Raw genomic sequence first — 20,122 nt, forward strand, 5'->3', positions numbered from 1 at the left:
GGGCCGCCCGGTGCCGCCACCGCGGCTCCCGCCATACTTACGTGATCTCTCAGCGTAGAAGGCCGCGCGACAGCGACACTCGGTATTTATACAGCGCGGGCATCTCGCGAGAGCAGTGTCCGCCCTGCGAGCTGAATGAGGAATACACCGCGGGCTGAAACGAACTATTTATGATAAATTATACAGAGTATGGGGCGGCAGCGCCCGGCAGTGCCAGCCCAGTAAGCTGAATGATGAATACACCGCGGGCTGGAACGAGCGATTTATGATAAATTATACAGAGTGCGGGGCGGGCGCGACTCCCGGGATAAACGGGCGTGCACGGCCGGCGCCCTCAGAGCGCGTCGGGGCTGCGGTAGGTTTGGAGCTCTGGGTACATGAGTGGGCGGGAACTGCTGCATCTGCTTAATTCCGTGCGCTTTTAGCCTTTCCAAAGCTCTGCTGGGAAGTGGTTATGGCGCTGCCCGGCCGGGTGGGTTGCAGGGAGCGTCCCGGGAAGGCGCTCCGGGGGCCGCGGTAGCGCCCGGCGCGGTCTGAAAATCATTCTGGGTCTGCTGTGGCCCCGGGTGAGATAACGGCGCCCATAGCATCGGGAACATTAAGCTTATTGCCCATGGCTGTGTGTGGGCAATGAAACCCATGTTCCCATAAGCCCCGTGCCGGGGGTACCGGGAGTGAGGGGTTCCAGGGGCTGTTTCTCAGAGCTTTGTTCTCCTGTACAGGTGCCGATCCCGGCCGCTGAGAGCCGCGGCCCCGCCGGGGCTGGGCTGGCACTTCACGGCGATCCCTTCCCCGGAGGAGCTGTGAAGAGCACGGGGATGCCGTGATGGATGGCGACATGGGAGTCACAGCTAAAAATTACTCGTTTTGTACTTTGATGTGCAATAAAAGATTAAATGATTAAAAGATAAACAGTCTGTGGTCTTTCTAATTGCCAAAAGTCCCGCTTTACGCTATGGTGGGACCCGGCAGGTCCCTTCCTTGGGGAGGGAGGGGCAGTTTTGGTGGAGAACGCTCTGCACGCGTTGAAGATGCGGCGCAGGCGCTGCCCCGGGCCGGGCTGCCGCCGCTTTCATGGGCGAACGGGGAATTTCCACCCCGTGCTCTGGAGCCCGCGTGGCGCGGGGGACGCCCCTCGCTGACGTCACTGGAGAGGCCGGAAGTCTTCCCTCACTTCCCGGAAGTTGCACCGGAAGCACGTGGGCCGCAGCCATGGCGGATACGGACGCGGCCGCCGCCGCTGCCGTGCGCTTCAAGAGCAAGTGAGGGAGCGGCGGGACCGGGCTGGGGCTGCGAGGGCTGGGCTGGGCCGGGCCGCGCGACCGGAGCCCCCGGGCCGCCGCCGCTCCGCTTTAACGGGGCGTCTCCGTACATCTCTTTCCTTTCCAGCTACGCCGCGACGCGAAAGATCGAGCCGTTCTACAAAGGAGGGCGGATCCAGGTAATCCTGGCTCTGGAGGGACATTTGGGATTGTCGTCCCTCCTGGCTCTAACGTTGCTGTTCCCCATCCCTTTTCTCCAGATAAGCCGGGATGGGAAGTTCATGTTCTGCCCCTGTGGGAGCAAAGTCAACGTCATCGATGTGGAAACGGGAGCTGTCCTGCACAGCCTCCAGCAGGTGACGGGGATCGGCCTCTCCTGAGTGTTTTCCGAGGCTCCCGGAGGGTTTTCTCACTGTGGGTGTGAAGCTCACGGGAGTGAGGAGCGCAGGGAGGGTGGGAACGGACCCAAACACAGATTTTGGGCGGTTCCTGAGCTGTGCTTGGTGTCATCAGAGCCGCGTGGAGAAGGGAGCTCTCAGATCTCTCCAGGGATGCTTTAACTGTGGGATTTCCCTTCTGTATTCCCAGGATGAGGAAGAGGATGTCACAGCATTTGTGCTCAGCCCTGATGATGAGGTGGGTTTGTGCTGGGGGCTGTGAGCAGCCTGGGACAGGCTGAGCCAGGCATGGGGGGAGTTTTGGGGTGTCTGTGCAGGGCCGATGATCTCTGTGCATCTCTTCCAACTGGGGATATTCCATGGTTCTATTCCACACCCTGTGTGCTTCTAAGATCCCCCTGCAGCCCGTTCAGACTCAGTACTGCCCAGAGCCTGAGCTCCAGCAGCAGCTCCTTGTGCTGTGTGAGACCAATAGAACCCAAACCCCATCAGTGAGTCCGTGGTTATGATACCTGTGAGAGGCTGAGCAGGAGCAGAGTTAAAGGAATAAAGTAGGGATTTATTAAAAAGGATTCACCTTGGGCAGTACAAGAGCTGCACCCAAAATGGATGATGGGTCATGAGTTTTCAGACTTTTATAAGTTTTGATCCATTTCTGTATTGGGGTTAATTGTCCAATTCCAGCTCCAGATTCTGCAGTCCCATCCTCCCAGATTCTCTCCTCAGTTTGCTGTTTGCACTTTTTGGGCCTGAAGCCGTAAAGGTGGCTGGAAAAGGATTGTTTTGTGTGACTGACTGTGAGGAGAACTCGCTAACGCTTGATACAGAGTTTAGATCATACACCAAAGCAGTGCAGGATCTAGAAAGCATGAAGACAAAGCTGAAGGCATCACTCATGGAGGGTCCCTGCCTGTGTCCCAGGTGCTGGTGACGGGGAGCCGGGCGCTGCTGCTGCGCTGCTGGCGCTGGAGGGAGCCCAGCTGTGAGCGCAGCTGGCGCGCCGTGCACACCGCGCCCGTGGCCACCATGGCCTTCGACCCCACGGCCACCCTGCTGGCCACAGGTACCCACCTCTGCCACAGATGGCATCTCCTGCTCCTGGAGAAGCCAGGAGAGGCTCAGAGCCCCGGTGCTGTGCCCAGTTTGGGGGTCTGGACTTCCCCCTCTCTCCTGCAGAGTTCACTCGCTGTGTCCTTCTCTTCCCAGGTGGCTGTGACAGCACCATTAAGATCTGGGATATGGTCAAACACTACTGCACACACAACCTGAAAGGATCCTCTGGAGTGGTACAGTAAGGACCTGTCCTGCTTGTCAGTCCCTGGCTGAGCTGGGATACTGGGATTGATGTGGAATTCTTGAGTTAATGGAACAAGCAGGTCCATTCCAAGCAGGTTCTGGGCTCTTCCTGGGTTTTGGGAGCAGGGTTAAGAGTTTGGTCAGGAATTTCCATGGAATTACAGAATTGTTGGGCAGGGACACTTTGCACTACCCCAGGATGCTCTGAGCCCATCCAAGCTGTCCTGCTGTGGGATGTGCATTATTTCAAGGTTGGGTGATTTATTCCTGTCCTGTACTCTCCTCCTGCCCAGCCTGGTCGAGTTCCACCCCGACATCTCCCGCCTGCAGCTCTTCTCCTCCTCCATGGATTACAAAATCCGCATCTGGGACCTGAGCTCCAGCAAATGTGTGGCACTGCTGGATGGGCACTTCAGTGCTGTCACCTCACTGGCATTTGCAGATGGGAACACCCTCCTGAGGTACCTCCTGGCAGGGCTTTCACCTCCAGCCACTCACCTCCTGGAGGGTCTGGGCAGGTTCTGCTGTGAGGGGAAGGGTGGTGCAAGTGCTCAGTGGGTGTCAGCACCTCTGCATTGGAGTCATGGAATGGTTTGGGTTGGAAGGACCTTAAAGCCCATCCAGTGCCATGGCAGGGACACCCTCCACTGTCCCAGGGTGCTCCAAGCCCCACCCAGCCTGCCTGTATTTCTGGGAGTATCCTGTGCTGGCACAGGGAATGCTGCTGCTCTCTCTCCCATGGCCTCTCCAGGGAGGTGCTCAACTCCCACAGTGCCAGAGTTGCACCCAGACCCAAGCTGAACTGATTTAGCTAAAACTGAGCTTTTCATTTGCAGCTCTGGCCGTGACAAGATCTGCATGGTGTGGGACCTGGACACCAGGCAGAGCAAACGAACTGTCCCTGTGTATGAGGTGAAACTGCTGTTTGTTTCTTCCTTTGAGATCCTCTGTAGTTTCTAGGCCGTGGTCTCCCTCTTTGGGGTCTGTATGTTGTGAAATCAGGTTTCTCTCCCTTCCCAGGGGTTTTCAGCTCTGGTTCTGTGCTTCTCTGACTCTTGCAGACTGTGGAAGCCGCTGTCTTGTTGCCTGAAGAGGGAGATTTCTCTCAGCTGGGTGTGAAGAAACAAGGGCTGCACTTTGTCACAGCTGGCAGCAAAGGTGGGTGTCACAGCTGGAGCCTCAAGGGTGGCACTTCAGTCACTTCACTGCTGTCACTGCTGGGCTGTGTGATCTCCATGTGGCAGAAGCTTTGGGTGGAGAGCAGAGCCTGCTCCTGCCTTCCTTGGGCAGGAGTTGATGAGCAGCATGGAACAGGCACAGCCTGATCCATTTGATACTCAAACACATTTATCTCTATTTTCAAACTTGATGAGTTTGGTTTTCACTGAAGAAGCAAAACTTTGAGGCTTTTCCAGCCACAGCATCCTGCCCAGTCTTGCCCTGGAGCCGTGTGGCTTTTCCCACTGTGGGTTGGATGATATTCCTTGGATGATATTCCTGTGTAAAGCAGTGGCTCTGCCATGACTTCTCCTGTTTTTCCAGGCATGCTGAGGGTGTGGGAGGTGGCCACAGCTGCCTGTGTGCACACCCAGCCCGTGCCCTTCACGCTGCAGGAGGAGCCCAGTGAGCACAGCCTCTCCCAGTGCCAGTTTGTTCCTGCCAGGAATGAGATCCTCACCGTGTCCATGGAGCACAACATCATCTTCTATGATGCTCAAACCCTGCAGCTCAGGAAGCAGGTGACAGCCCTCAGCCTCCTCTTCCCTTTATCCCTGCTCCAGGATCAGCTCTGCTGCTGGAAGAGCTCTGCCCTGGCCTCCAGCCTGGTCTGGAATTGTTCCATGGTGCCAGAGAATCCCATGGTTTGGGGGAGGTTTGCCAGGAGACCAACACAGGAATGAGGAGGCAGAGCAGGCTTAGCCAGAAATGGCTCCTGTGTGTAGAAATGACACCCAGTGTGCAATGAGAACCAGTCACTGCCACCTTCTCCTCCAGCTGCCTTTTCTCTCTTGGACTGTTCCCATTGCAGCTTGCAGGATACAATGAGGAGGTCCTGGATGTGAAGTTCCTGGGCCCTGGTGACTCTCACATTGTTGTGGCCACCAACAGCCCCCAGCTGAAAGTGTTTGAGCTGGCAACATCCCACTGCCAGATCCTGTATGGCCACACAGGTGAGTGACAGGCTCAGGGACTGGGGGGTGTGTCCCAGACCTGTCCCCTGTCTCATTAACTGGGCTCATTAACTCACCCCTTTCTGTTGTCCCATCTCAGCACTGCTCTGCACCCACCAGCTTTTATTTCTCCTATTTAGAAACAATCCTGGCTTTGGATGTCTTCAGGAAAGGCCTGATGTTTGTCACCTGTGCCAAGGTGTGTCACCGTTCTCCATTTAATGAAACTCTTCATTCCTAGTGATCCTTGTGGGCAAAATTAGATTGGTTTTGGAACTCCAGAAAGGGCTTTTTGTTCATACAATCCCTGTCTGCTGCATGCCCCAAATACAAGTTTCTCCCATTATTCCTTTTTAACATTGTCCCTGGGAAAATTTATTGTATTTTATTGTCCTGAATGAGATGTTTCCTTCTCCAAACATCCTGGTCTGGTGTTGGAGTTCAGAAAACATGTTAGTGTGAGAATGATGGGGGGAAAAGGTGCCAAGAGCCCTGATAGACCCAAAAATAAAGCTGAAATACAACCAGAATTAGACCTCCATGCTGGAACCCCAGAGCAGGGGCTGATGTTGTCACCTGCTGTGACAAAGGTGAAGGTTCAGGCTGGGACATCAGAGACCAGCTGTGCTCAGGGATGTGATGAAAGCACAGGGAGCTGCTGACTGCCCAGCCAGCTGAGGTGTTTGTGTCCTTTCCCTGCAGGACAGGAGCGTGCGGGTGTGGCGCATGGGCAGGGCTGGCAGGGTCAGCTGTGTGGGGCTGGGCCTGGGCCATGCCCACAGCGTGGGAGCTGTCACCTGCTCCAGGTAACACTCACTGGGGGAGGGGAATGTCCTGCTGGGTGCTGTCCCTCTCCCAGCTGTGCTGCTCCCAGCTTCTCGTGGTGCCCGTGTGGGAAGGGATGGTTTGAGGATGGAAGAGGCTCAAATCTCATCCAGTGCCACCCCCTGTTATGCTATGGGCAGGGACAGCTCCTACTGGCCTTGGATACTCCCAGGGATGGGAGAGCTCTGAAATGAAAGAGTTTGGAAAGCCCTGAAACCACTTTTCCACATCCCAGCAGTGGCTGAGTGTGGAGATGTCAGTCAGGGAGGAGAAACCACAGAATTATTTCCCTGCACTCGATGGTTCCATTCCTTTCAGGCTGAAGGAAAGCTTTGTAGTGACCAGCAGCCAGGACTGCACCATCAAGATCTGGAACATCCCAGAATCTCTCACTTCCAAAGCAAAAGCAGCCTTGATCTCCAGTCCAGAGCCCCTCCATGCCAGAGTGACTGAGAGGGGCCATGACAAGGTACAGCTCCACCTGATCTTTCAGTGCTTCAATCTCCCTCCTGTGCTGCAGCCTCTGTTTGCTCTGTGTCCTACAGCCAGAGCTGAGGCCTGACCCTCTTTCTCCTCCTCTTGTGGCTTCCCCAGGACATCAACAGCGTGGCAGTGTCCCCCAATGACAAACTGCTGGCCACGGGCTCGCAGGACCGGCTGGCCAAGCTCTGGTCCTGCTCTGACTGCTCCCTGCTGGGGGTTTTCTCTGGCCACAAACGTGGCATCTGGTGTGTGCAGTTCTCCCCTGTGGATCAGGTCTTGGCCACCTCCTCAGCTGATGGGACCCTGAAGCTTTGGGGACTTCGGGATTTCAGCTGCCTGAAGGTGATGAGAACTTTGCCTCTTGCCCTGGGGTTTGTTAAGGATCCTTCCAAAATTTGGAGCCTCTTTCTTTGGGCTTTATGAGGAAATTGGATCCTTTTGTGCCTCTCTGAAGGCCTGGCACTGCTGAGCCTCCTTTTTGTTTTGCAGACCTTTGAAGGCCACGATGCCTCAGTGCTGAAAATCATCTTTGTGAGCAGAGGGGCTCAGCTGCTCAGCAGGTTTGTGCCTGCCCAGGGATCTGGGGATATTCCAGAATTAAGGGAATAGCTGAGCTCAGGAGCAGTCTTTTGTCCAAAGAATCTTTTGGGAAGGTTTATAGCAAGATGCCATATTTAGGCCAGGCTTTTTGTAGAGGTTATTTTAATCTTCCTCATCTGCAGTTGTTCCATGGATTCCATGTTGCTGCTGTGGCATTGCTGGGCTGGGACAAACACAGGAGACAAAGCTAAGGGTGCATCTTGCCCTCCACATTTTGGTTAATTCTGCTGTTAGGAAGGAACTGGGATGGGATGAGTTCATCTGATATTCAAGGTGGGACAGAGCAAGAATGGATCTGTCCAGTGATTCCTTCTTTGTGTTTGTCTTCCAAAAGTGGATCTGATGGTCTCTTAAAACTCTGGACAATTAAAACAAACGAGTGTGTGAAAACATTAGATGGTCATGAAGATAAAATCTGGGGCCTTCACTCCAACAAGAAAGATGACATGGTTGTGACAGCCTCCAGTGACTCCTGCATCACCCTGTGGCAGGTACAGCACAGGGGCTGGTTCCTCCCTAGGTCAATAATTGGGGAATTGGAGAGCTCAAGGTCTCAGTGCCTTGTTTTCCATATGTTCTCCTTGGCTGCAGTTTGAAATTAGGTCAATAAGGCTGCTCTTGGGGTTTGGGAGTATTTTTTGGCCATCCTGTATTTCTCCAGAGCAGCAGATGAGCCCCAGCACTGGAGCTTTGGAGGGAAGTTGGAAATTGCTGGATTTAATATTTAAATTACTTGACCCTGAGATTTTGCTGAAGAAATTGGTCTCCACATCATTTGATGGCTAAATCAAAACCTTTTTGTATTAAAGCAGGATTTAATTAAGTTTTATCCTGGTTTTTTTTGGTTTTGGTTTTTTTTTTTTTTTTAATAGGATGTGACTGAAATTGAGGAGAAAGAAGCACAGGCTAAACAGGAGGAGCAGATTATGAAGTGAGTATTTTTATTTACGAAATAAAGAGCTGTGAAAGGCAAACTTTGCAGTGGAACTGTCCACACTTGGAGCCATCATCTCCACCTGATCCCAATATTGGAGTGAGGGAAATGAGGCATTTATTGACGAGCACCACAAACTTCTTAACTGTTATTGCCAAATCTGCTGCTTTTTGTGTAATTTTGGTTTTTTCCACCACCCAAAGATTGGTCTCACTCTTGCCCCAATTTGTTTTCCAGAGAGCAAGAGCTTTCTAACCTCCTCCATGAGAAAAGGTACCTCAAAGCTCTGGGCTTGGCCATCTCCCTGGACCGGCCACACACGGTGCTGACAGTGGTCAAGGGTGAGTCCAGCCTGCTCTGAAGCATTTCCTGCCCTTGTTTCTTTCCTGAACACCTTTTCCAGCTGATTCAAGGCTCCAGTAATTAGTCTGAAAGGCTCAGTTTTCCCAGGTGACCTCACCCTGCTCTCATTTCTCTCTCCAGCCATCCTGAAGGAGCCTGAGGGGAGGAGGCACCTGGAGGAGAACATTGCTCGGCTCCGCAAGGATCAGAAAGGTTTGTGGCAGGAGAAAAGTGCTGGGAGAGAGTCAGGGGCTGCTTCTGTCACCTGAAATGAGAATCCTGCAATCCTGGAATGGTTTGGGTTGGGAGATTGTGCAGTTCCACCCTCTGCCATGGGCAGGGACACCTCCCACCAGACCTTGGGCACTTGCAGGGATGATGGGGAGCCTCAGTCACTGTGTGGGAGCTGAAGCTCTGTGAGAACCCAGGGATGTTCTCCAGTGTGGGCTGTGCTGTGTGCCAGCCTGGCCAGGCTTCCTTCCCCCACAGAGGCAGTGCTGGGCTTCCTGGTGACCTGGAACACCAACTCCAGAAACTGCCACGAGGCGCAGGCTGTGCTGGAAACGCTGCTGAAGCACGAGAGCCCTGACAACCTCCTGCAGCTCTCAGGAGTTAAATCTGCTGTGGAGTCCCTGCTGCCCTACACAGGTGAGGCACTCTGGGGACAGGGCTGGGCTGCAGGTGCTGGATCAGGGATCATGGAATAGTTTGGGGTGGAAGAGACGTGTTAGTAGATCCATACCTGCCATGGTAGGGTCACCTTCACAATCCCAGGCTGTTCCACCTGGTTGGCTGGGGATTCATCCTGGCCTGGGACACTTCCAGGGATCCAGGGGCAGCCACAGCTTCTCTGGTCTCCCCAACCTCACAGGGAACAGTTCCTTCCCAATATCCCATCCATCCCTGCCCTCTGGCAGTGGAAGCCATTCCCTGTGTCCTGTCTCTCCATCCCTTGTCCAGCTCACCTGGAGCCCCTTTAGTCCCTGGAAGTCTCCCTGGAGTCTCCCTTCTCCAGGCTGGACATTCCCAGCTCCCCCAGGCTGGCTGCACAGTCTGAGGCTGGCTTCTGCTGCCTCCCCTCCCCTCCCCTCCCCTCCCCTCCCCTCCCCTCCCCTCCCCTCCCCTCCCCTCCCCTCCCCTCCCCTCCCCTCCCCTCCCCTCCCCTCCCCTCCCTGCCCTGTTTCTCTGAGCCCTTCCCTCCTTGCAGAGCGTCACTTCCAGAGGCTGAGCCGCCTGCTCCAGGCTTCCACCTTCATCGAGTTCATGTGGCAGAACATGAGGCTGGCAGATGTGGCCCAGCAGGACCAGGGGACTCTGTGACCCCCCCTCTTCCACCAAATTCTCTCTCCAAGAAGCCCACCAGGATGGCAGCTGGATTTTTAGTTCCTGTATTTTATAATAAATGTTTTAATTTCTAAACCAAGTCCAGTATCCATTCTCCTCAGGGATGAAAGAAAGGGAAAAGTCATTTCTTTGGCCAAGCTGGGGTTTGTGTTTTCACACCCTGAAGTTTCAGACTCACAAACAGCAGTTAGCTTGGGATAAAAAGGCAGAATGCCAAGAAGCAGTTGGGATTTAAAGGATTCATGGAGCTGGGATCTTGCTTGGGCAAAGCAGTCTGGACCCACCTGTGCCCACCCCAAATTTAGCACCTGGGAGGGAGAGAAGCACAATTTAAATTGCCCAAACACCAAATTTTATAAGTATAAAATACAAGCAGGCTTCAGAGATATTTACATGTATTTTATTCCATAGTCACAAATGTATAAAATTCAAACAATACAAAAACTCAAAAGTTCTTATAAAAATATTAACAGATACCTGGGAAAACAAGTACAATTAAAGCCATCAGTGTAGAGAAAAGTCTTAATTTTCCTATAACTCTCTTTCTAACTCATTTCTAGCAGAAGAGTTTAGGATTAGAATTGTTGTTTCAGTAACTACCCAGTCCCCTGGAAAGAGGAATGTTTTGTCCATGAAAATTCCCTGTTCCCATTCCCTGTTGGGACAAAAGCTGTGACTCCCCTGGTTGTGTTCCTGTGCCTGCACAGACATGGCTGGAGGGAACAGGGATGAGGTTCCTCCCCAACAGGTTTTTTATTCTCACAACTATTCAGCAGATCCAGCTCTTCCTTTATTTCATGGCCTCTCCACTAACCTATAAAAAAAAATCCCCAAACCAACACCAAAAGTAAAAAAATCAAAAACTGACCTCGTTCAGTTCTCTCCCAGGAGCTCCCTGGGGAAGCTGCAGCAGGAGGGGTGTGGATGTGGAAAGGATAGTCCCCAACCCTGAGACTGCCCAGGGAGCTGTGGATGTGTTTGTGTCCCTTGGGAAGGGACAGTCCCCAACCCTAAAGCTGCTCAGGGAGGTTGGATGTGTTTGTGTCCCTCAGGAAGGGACAGTCCCAAACTCTGACTCTGGTGCTGCCCACGGCTCCCAGGGGACTCCAGCGAGTGGGGGTGCCAGGGCTGTCCCCATGTGTGTCCCCTCTCCAGGGACTCTGGGGTGCCAGGGCTGTCCCTGTGTTCCCTCCCCAAGGACCCTGGGCTGTGTGTCCCCTGCCCAGGGACCCTGGGCTGTGTGTCCCCTGCCCAGGGACATTAACTCCTGCCGGGGCCGGGCAGGGGCAGGCCGGGCCGCGGGGCCGATTGCTGCAGGGCGCGCTTGGTGACGGTGCTGCAGCGCTGCAGGATCTCGTGGGCCGAGGGCCGGGCTGGCACCTTGGGGACAGCGGTGGCCAGCTCGGGGTCAGCGAGGGACAAGGAGGACTCCACGAAGCCGGAGTCGCTGCTGCGGCTGGCACTGAGCTGCGGGGATTTGCCGCTGCGCGGGGCCGGGCCAGCGGAGCTCCGGGCCTGCTCCACCTCGGGCAGCGATCGCGACAAGTCGGGCTTCCAGTCCCCGGCACTGCTGCTCCCCGAGCTCAGGAAAGAGCTGTCCAGATCCTGGTGCAGCCGTGGGGTGGAGCTGGCCCTGGGCAGAGAGCAGGATCTGCTTCTGTGAGAGCTGCTGAGCCCCGCCGGGGCCGGGCCGGGCCGGGGCACGGGCTCTGGGGAGCGCAGGTTGGGCGTGGAGGCGTTCATGCAGCTCAGCATGGTCTGCAGCTTGTGGTGAGGGTTCTGGTACGGCCTGAGGCACAGCGACGGCATGTAGCCAGTGCAGCCATTGTACCTGAGGGCAGGGATGGGAGAAACACTGAGAAAACCCTCCCAGCACCTCAGCATTTGCCCAGCTCTGAATCCATCCCACCCATGGCACTGAATCCTCCCAAATCCACCAGCACCTGGGGAGCACTTGGAGAAGCAGGATGGTGCTGGACACAAGGTGTGAGGACAGGGAAACCATCCCCAGGCAAGGACAGACAGACAGCTCCTGTGCATCCCACACAGGGAGGAACAGCAGCAGCTCCCTCGGGGAGCCAGGATTTTGGGAAAGCCTCCTCACCTGATCAGCCACCAGCCGTCGTGGGATCTCCTGAGCACCTCCACAACCACCCCCTGGTTCAGCGAGAGCTCGTCTGCCTTCTGAGCCTCGTAGGCCTGCACCACAAAGTACAGGCTGCCTGCAGAGAGAGGGGCGGGTTGGGTTTGCTTTGTGGAGAAAAAGCTCTGATACCTGAGAGAGACCAGCCCAGCTGCAGGGCAGCTCAGGGACCCCAGTCTGATCCATTTAAATCAGATATAAAGAAGTAGTTTATTTTTTAAAACGGGCATAGAGACCCTGGAAGAGGTTGCCCAGAGAAGCTGTGCTGCCCCTGGATCCCTGAAGTATCCAAAGGGCTTGGAGCAACCTGGGACAGTGGAAGGTGTTGGGGTTGGAACTAGTTGGGCTTTAAGCTCTCTTCCAACCCAAACCACTCCAGGATTCCAGACCCACAGGTGCCAAGCAGAAGAGTCAGAGCTCCAGGCAGGGACTGCAGGCAGTGGGTAAAGTGGTGGGATTTGGCAGAGCTCATGTTTTGAAGGAGGAACAGACTTACCCTCCTCGTTTGAGCTGAGAGCAGTCTGAATGTCCTCACAGGCATCAAGCTCTTCCAGGTACGAGGCTGGGAACCAGGCTATCTGCTTGTCTGCATTTTCCACCAGCCACCAGCCTACAAAGAGGAAAAATACCCAGATTTTAACAGTTTGCAAGTCAAGACATGACAATAATCCCTGGGTAGGGGGCACAAGAGACAGGAGGGACATTCACTGTCCCCAGGGAAGCACACAAGTGCAAACCCTGACATTACCTCAGTGTTTGCCTAGCTGTGAATCCATCTGCCCATCCACCCCTGACACTGAATCCTCTCAAACCTACCAGTCATGTCCTTGATTAGCACTTCCACAATCTCCTTCTGAGCCACAGTGAAGGGTTTGTTCTTTGTGTCTTTGGTTTCAAAGGCCTCGATGCAGCGGTAGCTCTGCGACGCCTGAGGGAGGGTGATGGAGAGGGGCTGGGGGTTCTTCTCCCTTCTGAACACTGATGGCATGATCACAACACTGAAATGTAAAGTCAAAAATTTATGTGAAAGGTTGAGTTTAGTACTGATTTTGGTAAAATAATTTCTGCAGTAGGCTGAGAAAAGCTTCAGGTGTCAGAAACAAAATTAACGTGGATTGAAGCACCTAGCTAAACTGGCCTGGACTGTAAATGGTCTTTCCCTTCTATCCATATCCCAGAAAATTTCTGTTTCACAAACAAAAAAAAAATACAACTCTTATTTTATACCTGTTTTCAGGGAAGGAGGGATCAAGGTCTTGAGTCTGTGCCTTGAAAAACTGATTGACCTCTTCCCCCTGGGAGATTTTCACATCCGTTTTCAGCAGCTCCTGGGAATATGTTTCCAGCAGTTTCAGGATCTCCAGGCACCTGTTCAGCTTCCCACCCTTCCTCTGCTGCATAGTTATACCTTCAAAACACCAAGGGCACAGTTGGGACAGCACAGCAATGGATCTGGATCCTGGGGAGCAGCATCTTTTCCCTGAACACCCGGGTGCCCTCACCCACCACCCTTCCTGCCCAAGCCCAAACCATACAAAGTCACTGTCTCTTCCTCCCTGATATGATTTTTTTAACATCTAAAATTTCTCTTTTTTTCACATGTAAAGTTTCAAGAAGCTCTAGGTCAATACTTGAAGTGTAGCATTGATTTGCCAAGTTCAGCTATCTATTAAAAAAACCTTTCTGGGTCATTTTTAGTCTGTACTAGAGCCCCTGATCTGTTCCAGAGGAAGGTCAGACTCTGTCATGGGTTATGACTGTCCTTGATGACTCTTATGTTTATTGGTCCATCAGACATTTGTCCTTACCTTTAAACCTGGGTAAACTCCTCAGTGACCCACTCTCAGTGGGGAATTTTCTCTTCAGCTCTTTCTAAAAGCAAGGAGAAGGAGAGAACGGTGATTCCTCACAGCTGACACACAGCCAGGCTCCTTCCCCTCCCCAGGACAGGAATCTTGAAATTTGAGGAATTGAAAATTCACTTACATGGAATTTCTTAAAGTCTTCAAATGTCCTGTAGATGAGAATGTTGTTCTGATCTGACCAGGACACAAACATCATGTAGTTCTGGGAAAAGAAAAGGGAAAAGAAAGCAGTTTAATCACAGTGTTCAATTTTGGATGCTTCCAGGCAATCAGCATTTGCTGTGGTTTAGTTTAGAGGCTTTTAATGTCACATTAAAAAATTAAATGAAATATTAAAACTACAAAAATATTTCCTTAATTTATAGTCCCAAATAGGTAATCATTGCTGAAACCAGGAGAATTTTATGGTGCTGTGACAAATAGAGAACAAAACCCATGATATTAAGGCCATTAAAAACCAAGTCCCCTTGTCCTAGACCTTAGGCTCCCATTCCAACACTGTGGGGAATGAACAAACAAATCCCTGGAAGAATAACTCAAAATCCTCTAGTCTCCCAATTTGTAAATTATATTTAAGGAGGAAAAAAAAGAATAAAAATTCAAGTACCTTCTGCTTTCTGCACTGCATGAAGCCGACAGCCTTCACATTCACGGGGTACCTGTGGCAGCTCATCTTCCCCACGGCTGCTGCTCCTCCTTCGCAGGGAGCCAGAGGGATGAGGGCTGGAGGGATGGAACTGGAGGGATGGAAGTGGAGGGATGGAACTGGAGGGATGAGAGCTGCAGGGATGAGAGCTGCAGGGATGGAATTGGAATTGGAGCGATGAGCGCTGCAGGGAGCAGAGATGCGGCTCCAGCCCCGAGTGCCGAGGTTAAATACCCTGCAGCAGGAGGCAGGGCAGAGGTGTTCCCGAGCTTCCTCCTCCGCCCAGCCACCGGGCAGAAATTCCGTGATTTGGCAAACCACGCGTGCCTTTTACCTTTCCCCCTGCTTTTAACATGCAAATGCTGCCGGGTGCAGGCGGGACATAGTTCAGAGTGCCGGGGAGGAAAAACACTTTTTTAAATCACGTCCTTACTAACCAGTGCCGGGAAGGAAGCCGGGGCTGTTTGCCAGCGCTGGGTGAAAGGAGGTCACAGGGGCAGCAGCATCTGCCCCGAGATATTTCCGGGACACCTGAGAGGTTTTTATGGCTGTATTGCAGGGACTGAGCTCACTGCAGTCCCAAAAACTGATTTAGAACATGGGTTGTAAAACACTGATCAAGGACCATTTAACGTGAGTAATATTTGTCGCAAATATTTTTTTTCCTGCTTTGTCCCACCTGCCGAGTTACTTTAGACTTCTTATCAGTATCTCAGTGGAGATGCCAATGTTAGACACATCCCCAGGATGTAGCTCAAAGACTGAAATCTCCTCAGGTGTGATGGAAATTCAGCTCTGAGTGCTCTGCCCTGCATCCAGCCGGGTGTTCACACCCTCCCAGGGCAGCCCCCGGCTCTTCCTAAGGAGCAGCTCCACTGCCCAGAGGCACAGCAGGAGGGGTAATTCCAGCCTTGGACAGTCTGTCCTCTCCCTGACCCTCAGGGATGATGGGGCACCGTGTGATCAAACCGCCTATTCTTTGATAAAGCCTCAATTAAACCATTCTCACTATAATTATCTTTATCCTTATCATTATTGGAACTCAAACTGAGAGGCTCAGCCGTGCCTCCCTTTCATTTCCCAGCTACACCTGGCATCTCAAACCCTCAGCAATGGCTGCAGGTGATTTTTCATCTATCAAAAAAAAAATCCAAAAAATAAAATAAAAACAACCCAGAACTGGAACAGGGAGCCAAACCAGATTCCTTTTGGAAAATACAGTCAGAAGGGTCTTGGTTTGTGTTCCATGAGCAGAGGAGGCTGCTCCCACTCAGCAGGGTGCCAGTTTCTGGGGACAAGGAAAGCAGGATTTATTGCTGCTGGATATCTGTCCTGCATTAAAAAGGGAAAGTTTTCCAAAGAGCAATTTTGTTCAGTGTGGATTTTGGAGAGAAAATCTCTCCAACAGCATCTCCAAGGTATTTCCTGGCTCAGGAAGCCACACAGGAGCTGCTCTGTGGAAAAGGGATGTGGAGCAGCTCCCTGCCCTCCACAGCCCTGGAATCAGACCCTCCATCCCTCTGTTCCAAAGGCTCCAGCCAGAGCATGTGCTGGTAAATCTCCCCAGACCAAAGAGTGAGGATTTTATGGAGTGAGAGGAAATCACTTCATCCAGCAGATTTATTTAGAAAGTCCCAGTCTCTGAGGTGCCAAAACGCTTTGCTGACTCCATGTCCTCAAACCTCTCCTTTGCAGCCAAGCCAGGGCCAAGCTCACCTTCACATGGCTTTGTTAAGTGGAAATTTTTGTGACCAAGACTCCCAGTGAAGCACCTTGGCTTGGTTTCCTGTCTCAGAGCAAACACAAACCACAACATATTTCTAAAATTTAAGCATGTTCATCCTGACTGGGGAAAACCAAAGGCAAGGAAAGCCTTGGAGGAGCTGCAGGACAAGGAGATGGGGAGGTTCAGAGAGCACCTTGATCTGCAGATGCCATAAAAACCAGAAAAGTAGGAAACAGCCTTGGTCAAAGGCTTTGCTGGGTTTCAACATTCTCAGGGAATTCAAGCAGAAAGGGGGGTGTGGAAAACATCTAATAGAATGTTGCAGCAGGAAGGTGAAGCTACACAGAGTCACCCAAGGCAGAAGGACCAGCCATGCAGTGTGGAGAGCTGATTTTCTGGAAAAGATTGGACTGACTGGGAGATTGCTGGTGATTAGCAGTGTTATATAAAACCAAATATGAGCAAAACTGCTCAAAACTCAATAATTGGTTATTTGAGGAAACGTTTTGTGGAAATGAAGGTCATTGTGACACAGAATTGAGGTGCAGGGAGGGAGGGGAAAAGCCTGGCACCCCTCTGAGTCACCAGCACCTCTGGAGTCACCTGGAGGGCTCAGTTCCAGCTCTGCAGCTGTCACAGCAGTATCAGTGCTCTGGAGGTGTCAGGTGTGATGTCATGAAACTCTCTGCTCCAGAATGACATCAGGAGCCACGTCATGTCTGCAGTGACACCGCCCATGAAACCTGATGGCCTTTGGACAGAGCTCCTCAGAGCTCTCCACACCTCCCAGCCATGCCAGGGCCAGCCAGGAAGGATGGCTAACCCCCACAGAGGCCATAATTCCACTACTCTGCTGGATGCTTATAAAAAAAATAAGACAAACATTGTTTTCCTGACATTATAAAGTTTATTTTGTGTATTCTACAGCTTCTGTGTCATCCTGCCATAAATCAGTGCCTCCTCATGGGTAATAATTAATGGCAGGGGAGGAGGGGTCTGCCCAGAAAAAGTGAGACTCAGCAAGAATTGCTGGATGCTGCTGTTTCATCATTGATATTTATTTACACAGCTCTGAGGGCAGCAGTTAATTTTCCTTTCATTGTTTCACAAGGCACCAAAGAGATCATGAATTAACAGAAATATGTAGGAGTGCACTGCCTAGCTTTGCCAAGATGCAGGAAACACAGGATTTTTCTGTAATGGCTCCCATCATTTTGCTGTCTGCTCCAAGAGAGCCTCCTGCACCCCACCAAGGTGAAGCTCTGCTACTCAAGGAGCATCACTTCAGCCATGAACAGCTGCTCTGGGAACAGAAATGTTTGTGTCGCGGCAGGTGACTGAGTCATGGTCACAGGGAGTCACAGCACGCTGCCTGCCCCAGACTGCCCACGGCTGGGAAGACACAGGAGATCCAGAGACTGCAGGAAGGCCCCACAGCCACCAGGGCTGTCTCACTGAGGATTTCCATCCCAAGACCAGCCTCCCTTCCATGCCAAATAAACACTGATGCTCTGCTTTTCTTCTCATTTCAGTAACTTCAGTAGAATCTGAGTGCACAGACGCTCGGGGCAGCCAAAGGCAGCTCCTCTCCAGCTCCTCCTGAGCCATTTCCAGGTCCAGCAAGAAACAGCCTTGTCCCAGATGCTTGGAGAGGAGCAGCTGTGTTATAACATCTTTCCCACACACAGAGTTGTGTCTGGGCTGGTGGCTGACCTGTGCTCCTCATGGCTGACCAGGTGTGGGACTCTGCATCAGGGATTTCTCTTTCTCCAGCACAGGAAAGACAAAGAGAGGAAAAGTCCTCAAACCACCCTCAGGACACTGCAGCTGTGAGGAACAGATACAGAAAGGAGCTGTGGGCACAGCCGGGGGGCCTGGTGGAAAAGCTTCATCTTTCCCTCGCTCACCTTCAGGATCAAAACCTGCCCTTTACTGCTCTTGAAGGTCACCTGCGATGACACATGACCTATCAGCACCTTTAATGAAAAGCCCAGATGCTAAAAGCCGACTTTAAAAGTACAAAGAGGTTTTAGACTTTTAATAAATAGAGAAACAGACCTTTATTTAAAAAGAATAATGAAAACCCAGACACTGGAGTTGACAAAAGTCTCCTTCACCTCACAAACAAAGGAAGCAGTTGAACTTTCACACAGGCCAGGATGAGAGATTTTACAGTAACTAATCCAGAAGAAAGTATTTCATTTCATCCTAATTTCAGCAGCTGCTGCAGGCACTAAAGCTTTTCTCTGTGGCAGAGAATCCAGCAACCCTTTGAGGCCAGGCAGCAGCTCAGCCCTTTCCCACTCCATCACGGAGCTTCCCAAGGTGCACATCCCTCTTCAGTGCAGGGAGTCACTCACTCCTCACAGGCAGCTTTATTTCAGGATCCAAAATCGCAGCATCATATCAAACCCCCTCAAACCTCATTCCCGAGGCATCATTTTCTTTGCAAAGCCTTTGGGATGGCCCCGCCCAGGCCAGGCAGAGCTGTGCCCATCTCCAGGGTTCGTTTGGTGCCTGGGGCACACACAGCACACAGGCTCCTGTTTACCAAACACTCGTTGCAATGATTTCATAGTTCTTTTATAAAAGTGACATGTTTTGCTAAGGTTATGCAAAGGACAGAAGTGTGATTCAAGAGGGAATCTTCCAGAACAGGTGAGAATGTAACTTAAGCTGCTTCAAGAGGAGGTTCCCTGAATTCTTTTCTGGGGAAAAAGCGGTCTTTGATGAGTGCATGGCACGGGGCCAGCGCTGTGTGGACGTGCTGGGACCCAGGAACGGGATGTGAAGGGAGAAGAGAAGCAGGGTGGAGCTTCCAGGGGGTTTGAGGCTCTGCAGTGTACAGCCTGCCCTACACATTCCTAAATCTGGTGGGGGAAAATCCCAGCAACACCAGTACAGCCAACAACAAGCACAGTGAACATGGAGAAATATTGTTTTCACTTGGGGAAAATCTGTTCTTACATCATGCTAAATATAGTAAATTGATCAGAGACAAGACCGTTGTGTTCCTTGCAGATTAGTCAGAGATGCTCATCCCACTCTTTCCCTTTCCTCATTCCCCAAGGCCATTGAGGAGCAGAGTATGCAAAGCCTTATCTCTCCTGCGGATTTCATCAGCACCAGGAGCTCTGGGTAAAAGTTCACCCGTATTTCAGAGCAAAGACAGCAACTTGTGCTCCTCACCCCCTTCAGAAACCGGGGATAATCAGATCCAGTCTTCATTCAAAAGCATGGTGAGAGAAGAACAACGTGGAAGGAATTTTCTTCCATGTATGTTTAATTCTAATGAGTCCAAACATAGCAACTGTTACCTGAGGAAAACCTCTTCCACTGAAGGAGACTTCCTGTTGAATTCCTTTGACATGTTTCTGGAAAAAAGGAATCACCCCAAATCAGGGGCCACTCTCCTTTTGCAAAGCCAAGAGGAACAGGAGCTGCTCACTGAAGACTTCGAGCTTCATTTTTCAAGGAACAAAAGGAACTCCCAATTTTGCTGTGTTTGTCCTCAGAATGAATAAACTGATTCCAGGGATGCTCAGAGTGGGTCTGGGAAGGAGGAGACACAAGCAGGATCATCTAAACCAACCTGCAGAAATAATTAGGTTTTCTCCCTGCCCCTGCCATCACCATTACTCATGGATTCTCATTTTAATCAGCAAGAGGATCCACACATTAAAATGACCCCAGCTTTAAAAGAACAAACTCAGTGTCTGGTGTGTATGCCCAGATTTGAGCGAGGCAGTGCCTTGTGCTCAGTCTTACACTTCAGACTGTTCTGAACATTTCAGCAGTTCTGGATGGATCTGAACCAAGATCAGCATCTCACCCATTCCCTGGAAGTGGGGCTGTAGGCTCCTTTCTGTTATCTGCAGGATAAATTCATATTTTGGGAAATGTTGCAGGTGATAAACTTCTTGCACACAAGCAGAGAAGATCAATATGATTCACTTACCTAGAAATAAATGTTTTTATTTTGTTGTTGCTATTTCCTAGTTTGCTGTAATTTCTTGAACAAGTCTATGACTAATTCCTGGTGCTGGCTCATCACTGGTCAGACTTTAGGCTCACATTCTTAGGTGTA

The 20,122-nt window shown here is 51.6% G+C and overlaps 2 protein-coding genes, 1 long non-coding RNA gene and 1 other non-coding gene across 5 annotated transcripts; 3 read left to right on the plus strand and 1 right to left on the minus strand.

Annotated features, from left to right (window-relative positions):
• Nucleotides 1-58: 58 nt before the first annotated feature.
• Nucleotides 59-912, plus strand: LOC130259136 (uncharacterized). Of its 2 annotated transcripts, none has more exons than XR_008841581.1 (2): nt 59-359; nt 723-912. It is a non-coding gene; the product is annotated as an uncharacterized LOC130259136 (long non-coding RNA). The 2 variants fall into 2 exon arrangements; XR_008841582.1 differs by having other exon boundaries at nt 59-355.
• On the plus strand, nt 529-653 carry LOC130259514 (small nucleolar RNA ACA64). Its single transcript, XR_008841654.1, has one exon. It is a non-coding gene; the product is annotated as a small nucleolar RNA ACA64 (small nucleolar RNA).
• A 266-nt stretch (nt 913-1,178) lies between the features above and the next one.
• On the plus strand, nt 1,179-9,732 carry TBL3 (transducin beta like 3). Its single transcript, XM_056503626.1, has 22 exons — nt 1,179-1,262; nt 1,390-1,441; nt 1,523-1,618; nt 1,851-1,898; nt 2,582-2,723; nt 2,867-2,951; nt 3,250-3,417; nt 3,793-3,868; nt 4,018-4,114; nt 4,499-4,695; nt 4,986-5,127; nt 5,268-5,326; nt 5,830-5,933; nt 6,271-6,421; nt 6,547-6,777; nt 6,925-6,995; nt 7,370-7,526; nt 7,908-7,966; nt 8,207-8,310; nt 8,453-8,524; nt 8,801-8,959; nt 9,519-9,732. Exons 1-22 carry the CDS (start codon nt 1,213-1,215, stop codon nt 9,629-9,631), a joined length of 2,433 nt encoding a protein of 810 aa, XP_056359601.1. The 5' UTR covers nt 1,179-1,212; the 3' UTR covers nt 9,632-9,732.
• Nucleotides 9,733-10,069: 337 nt separating this feature from the next.
• NOXO1 (NADPH oxidase organizer 1) lies at nt 10,070-14,454 on the minus strand. The gene is made up of 8 exons (XM_056503344.1): nt 14,271-14,454; nt 13,785-13,865; nt 13,607-13,670; nt 13,026-13,206; nt 12,615-12,796; nt 12,295-12,408; nt 11,760-11,877; nt 10,070-11,486 (listed from the first exon to the last, which is right to left on the minus strand). Exons 1-8 carry the CDS (start codon nt 14,334-14,336, stop codon nt 10,916-10,918), a joined length of 1,377 nt encoding a protein of 458 aa, XP_056359319.1. The 5' UTR covers nt 14,337-14,454; the 3' UTR covers nt 10,070-10,915.
• Between the last annotated feature and the right edge of the window lie 5,668 nt (nt 14,455-20,122).

Source organism: Oenanthe melanoleuca, chromosome 14, assembly GCF_029582105.1.
Source record: "Oenanthe melanoleuca isolate GR-GAL-2019-014 chromosome 14, OMel1.0, whole genome shotgun sequence".
Lineage (NCBI taxonomy): Eukaryota > Metazoa > Chordata > Aves > Passeriformes > Muscicapidae > Oenanthe > Oenanthe melanoleuca.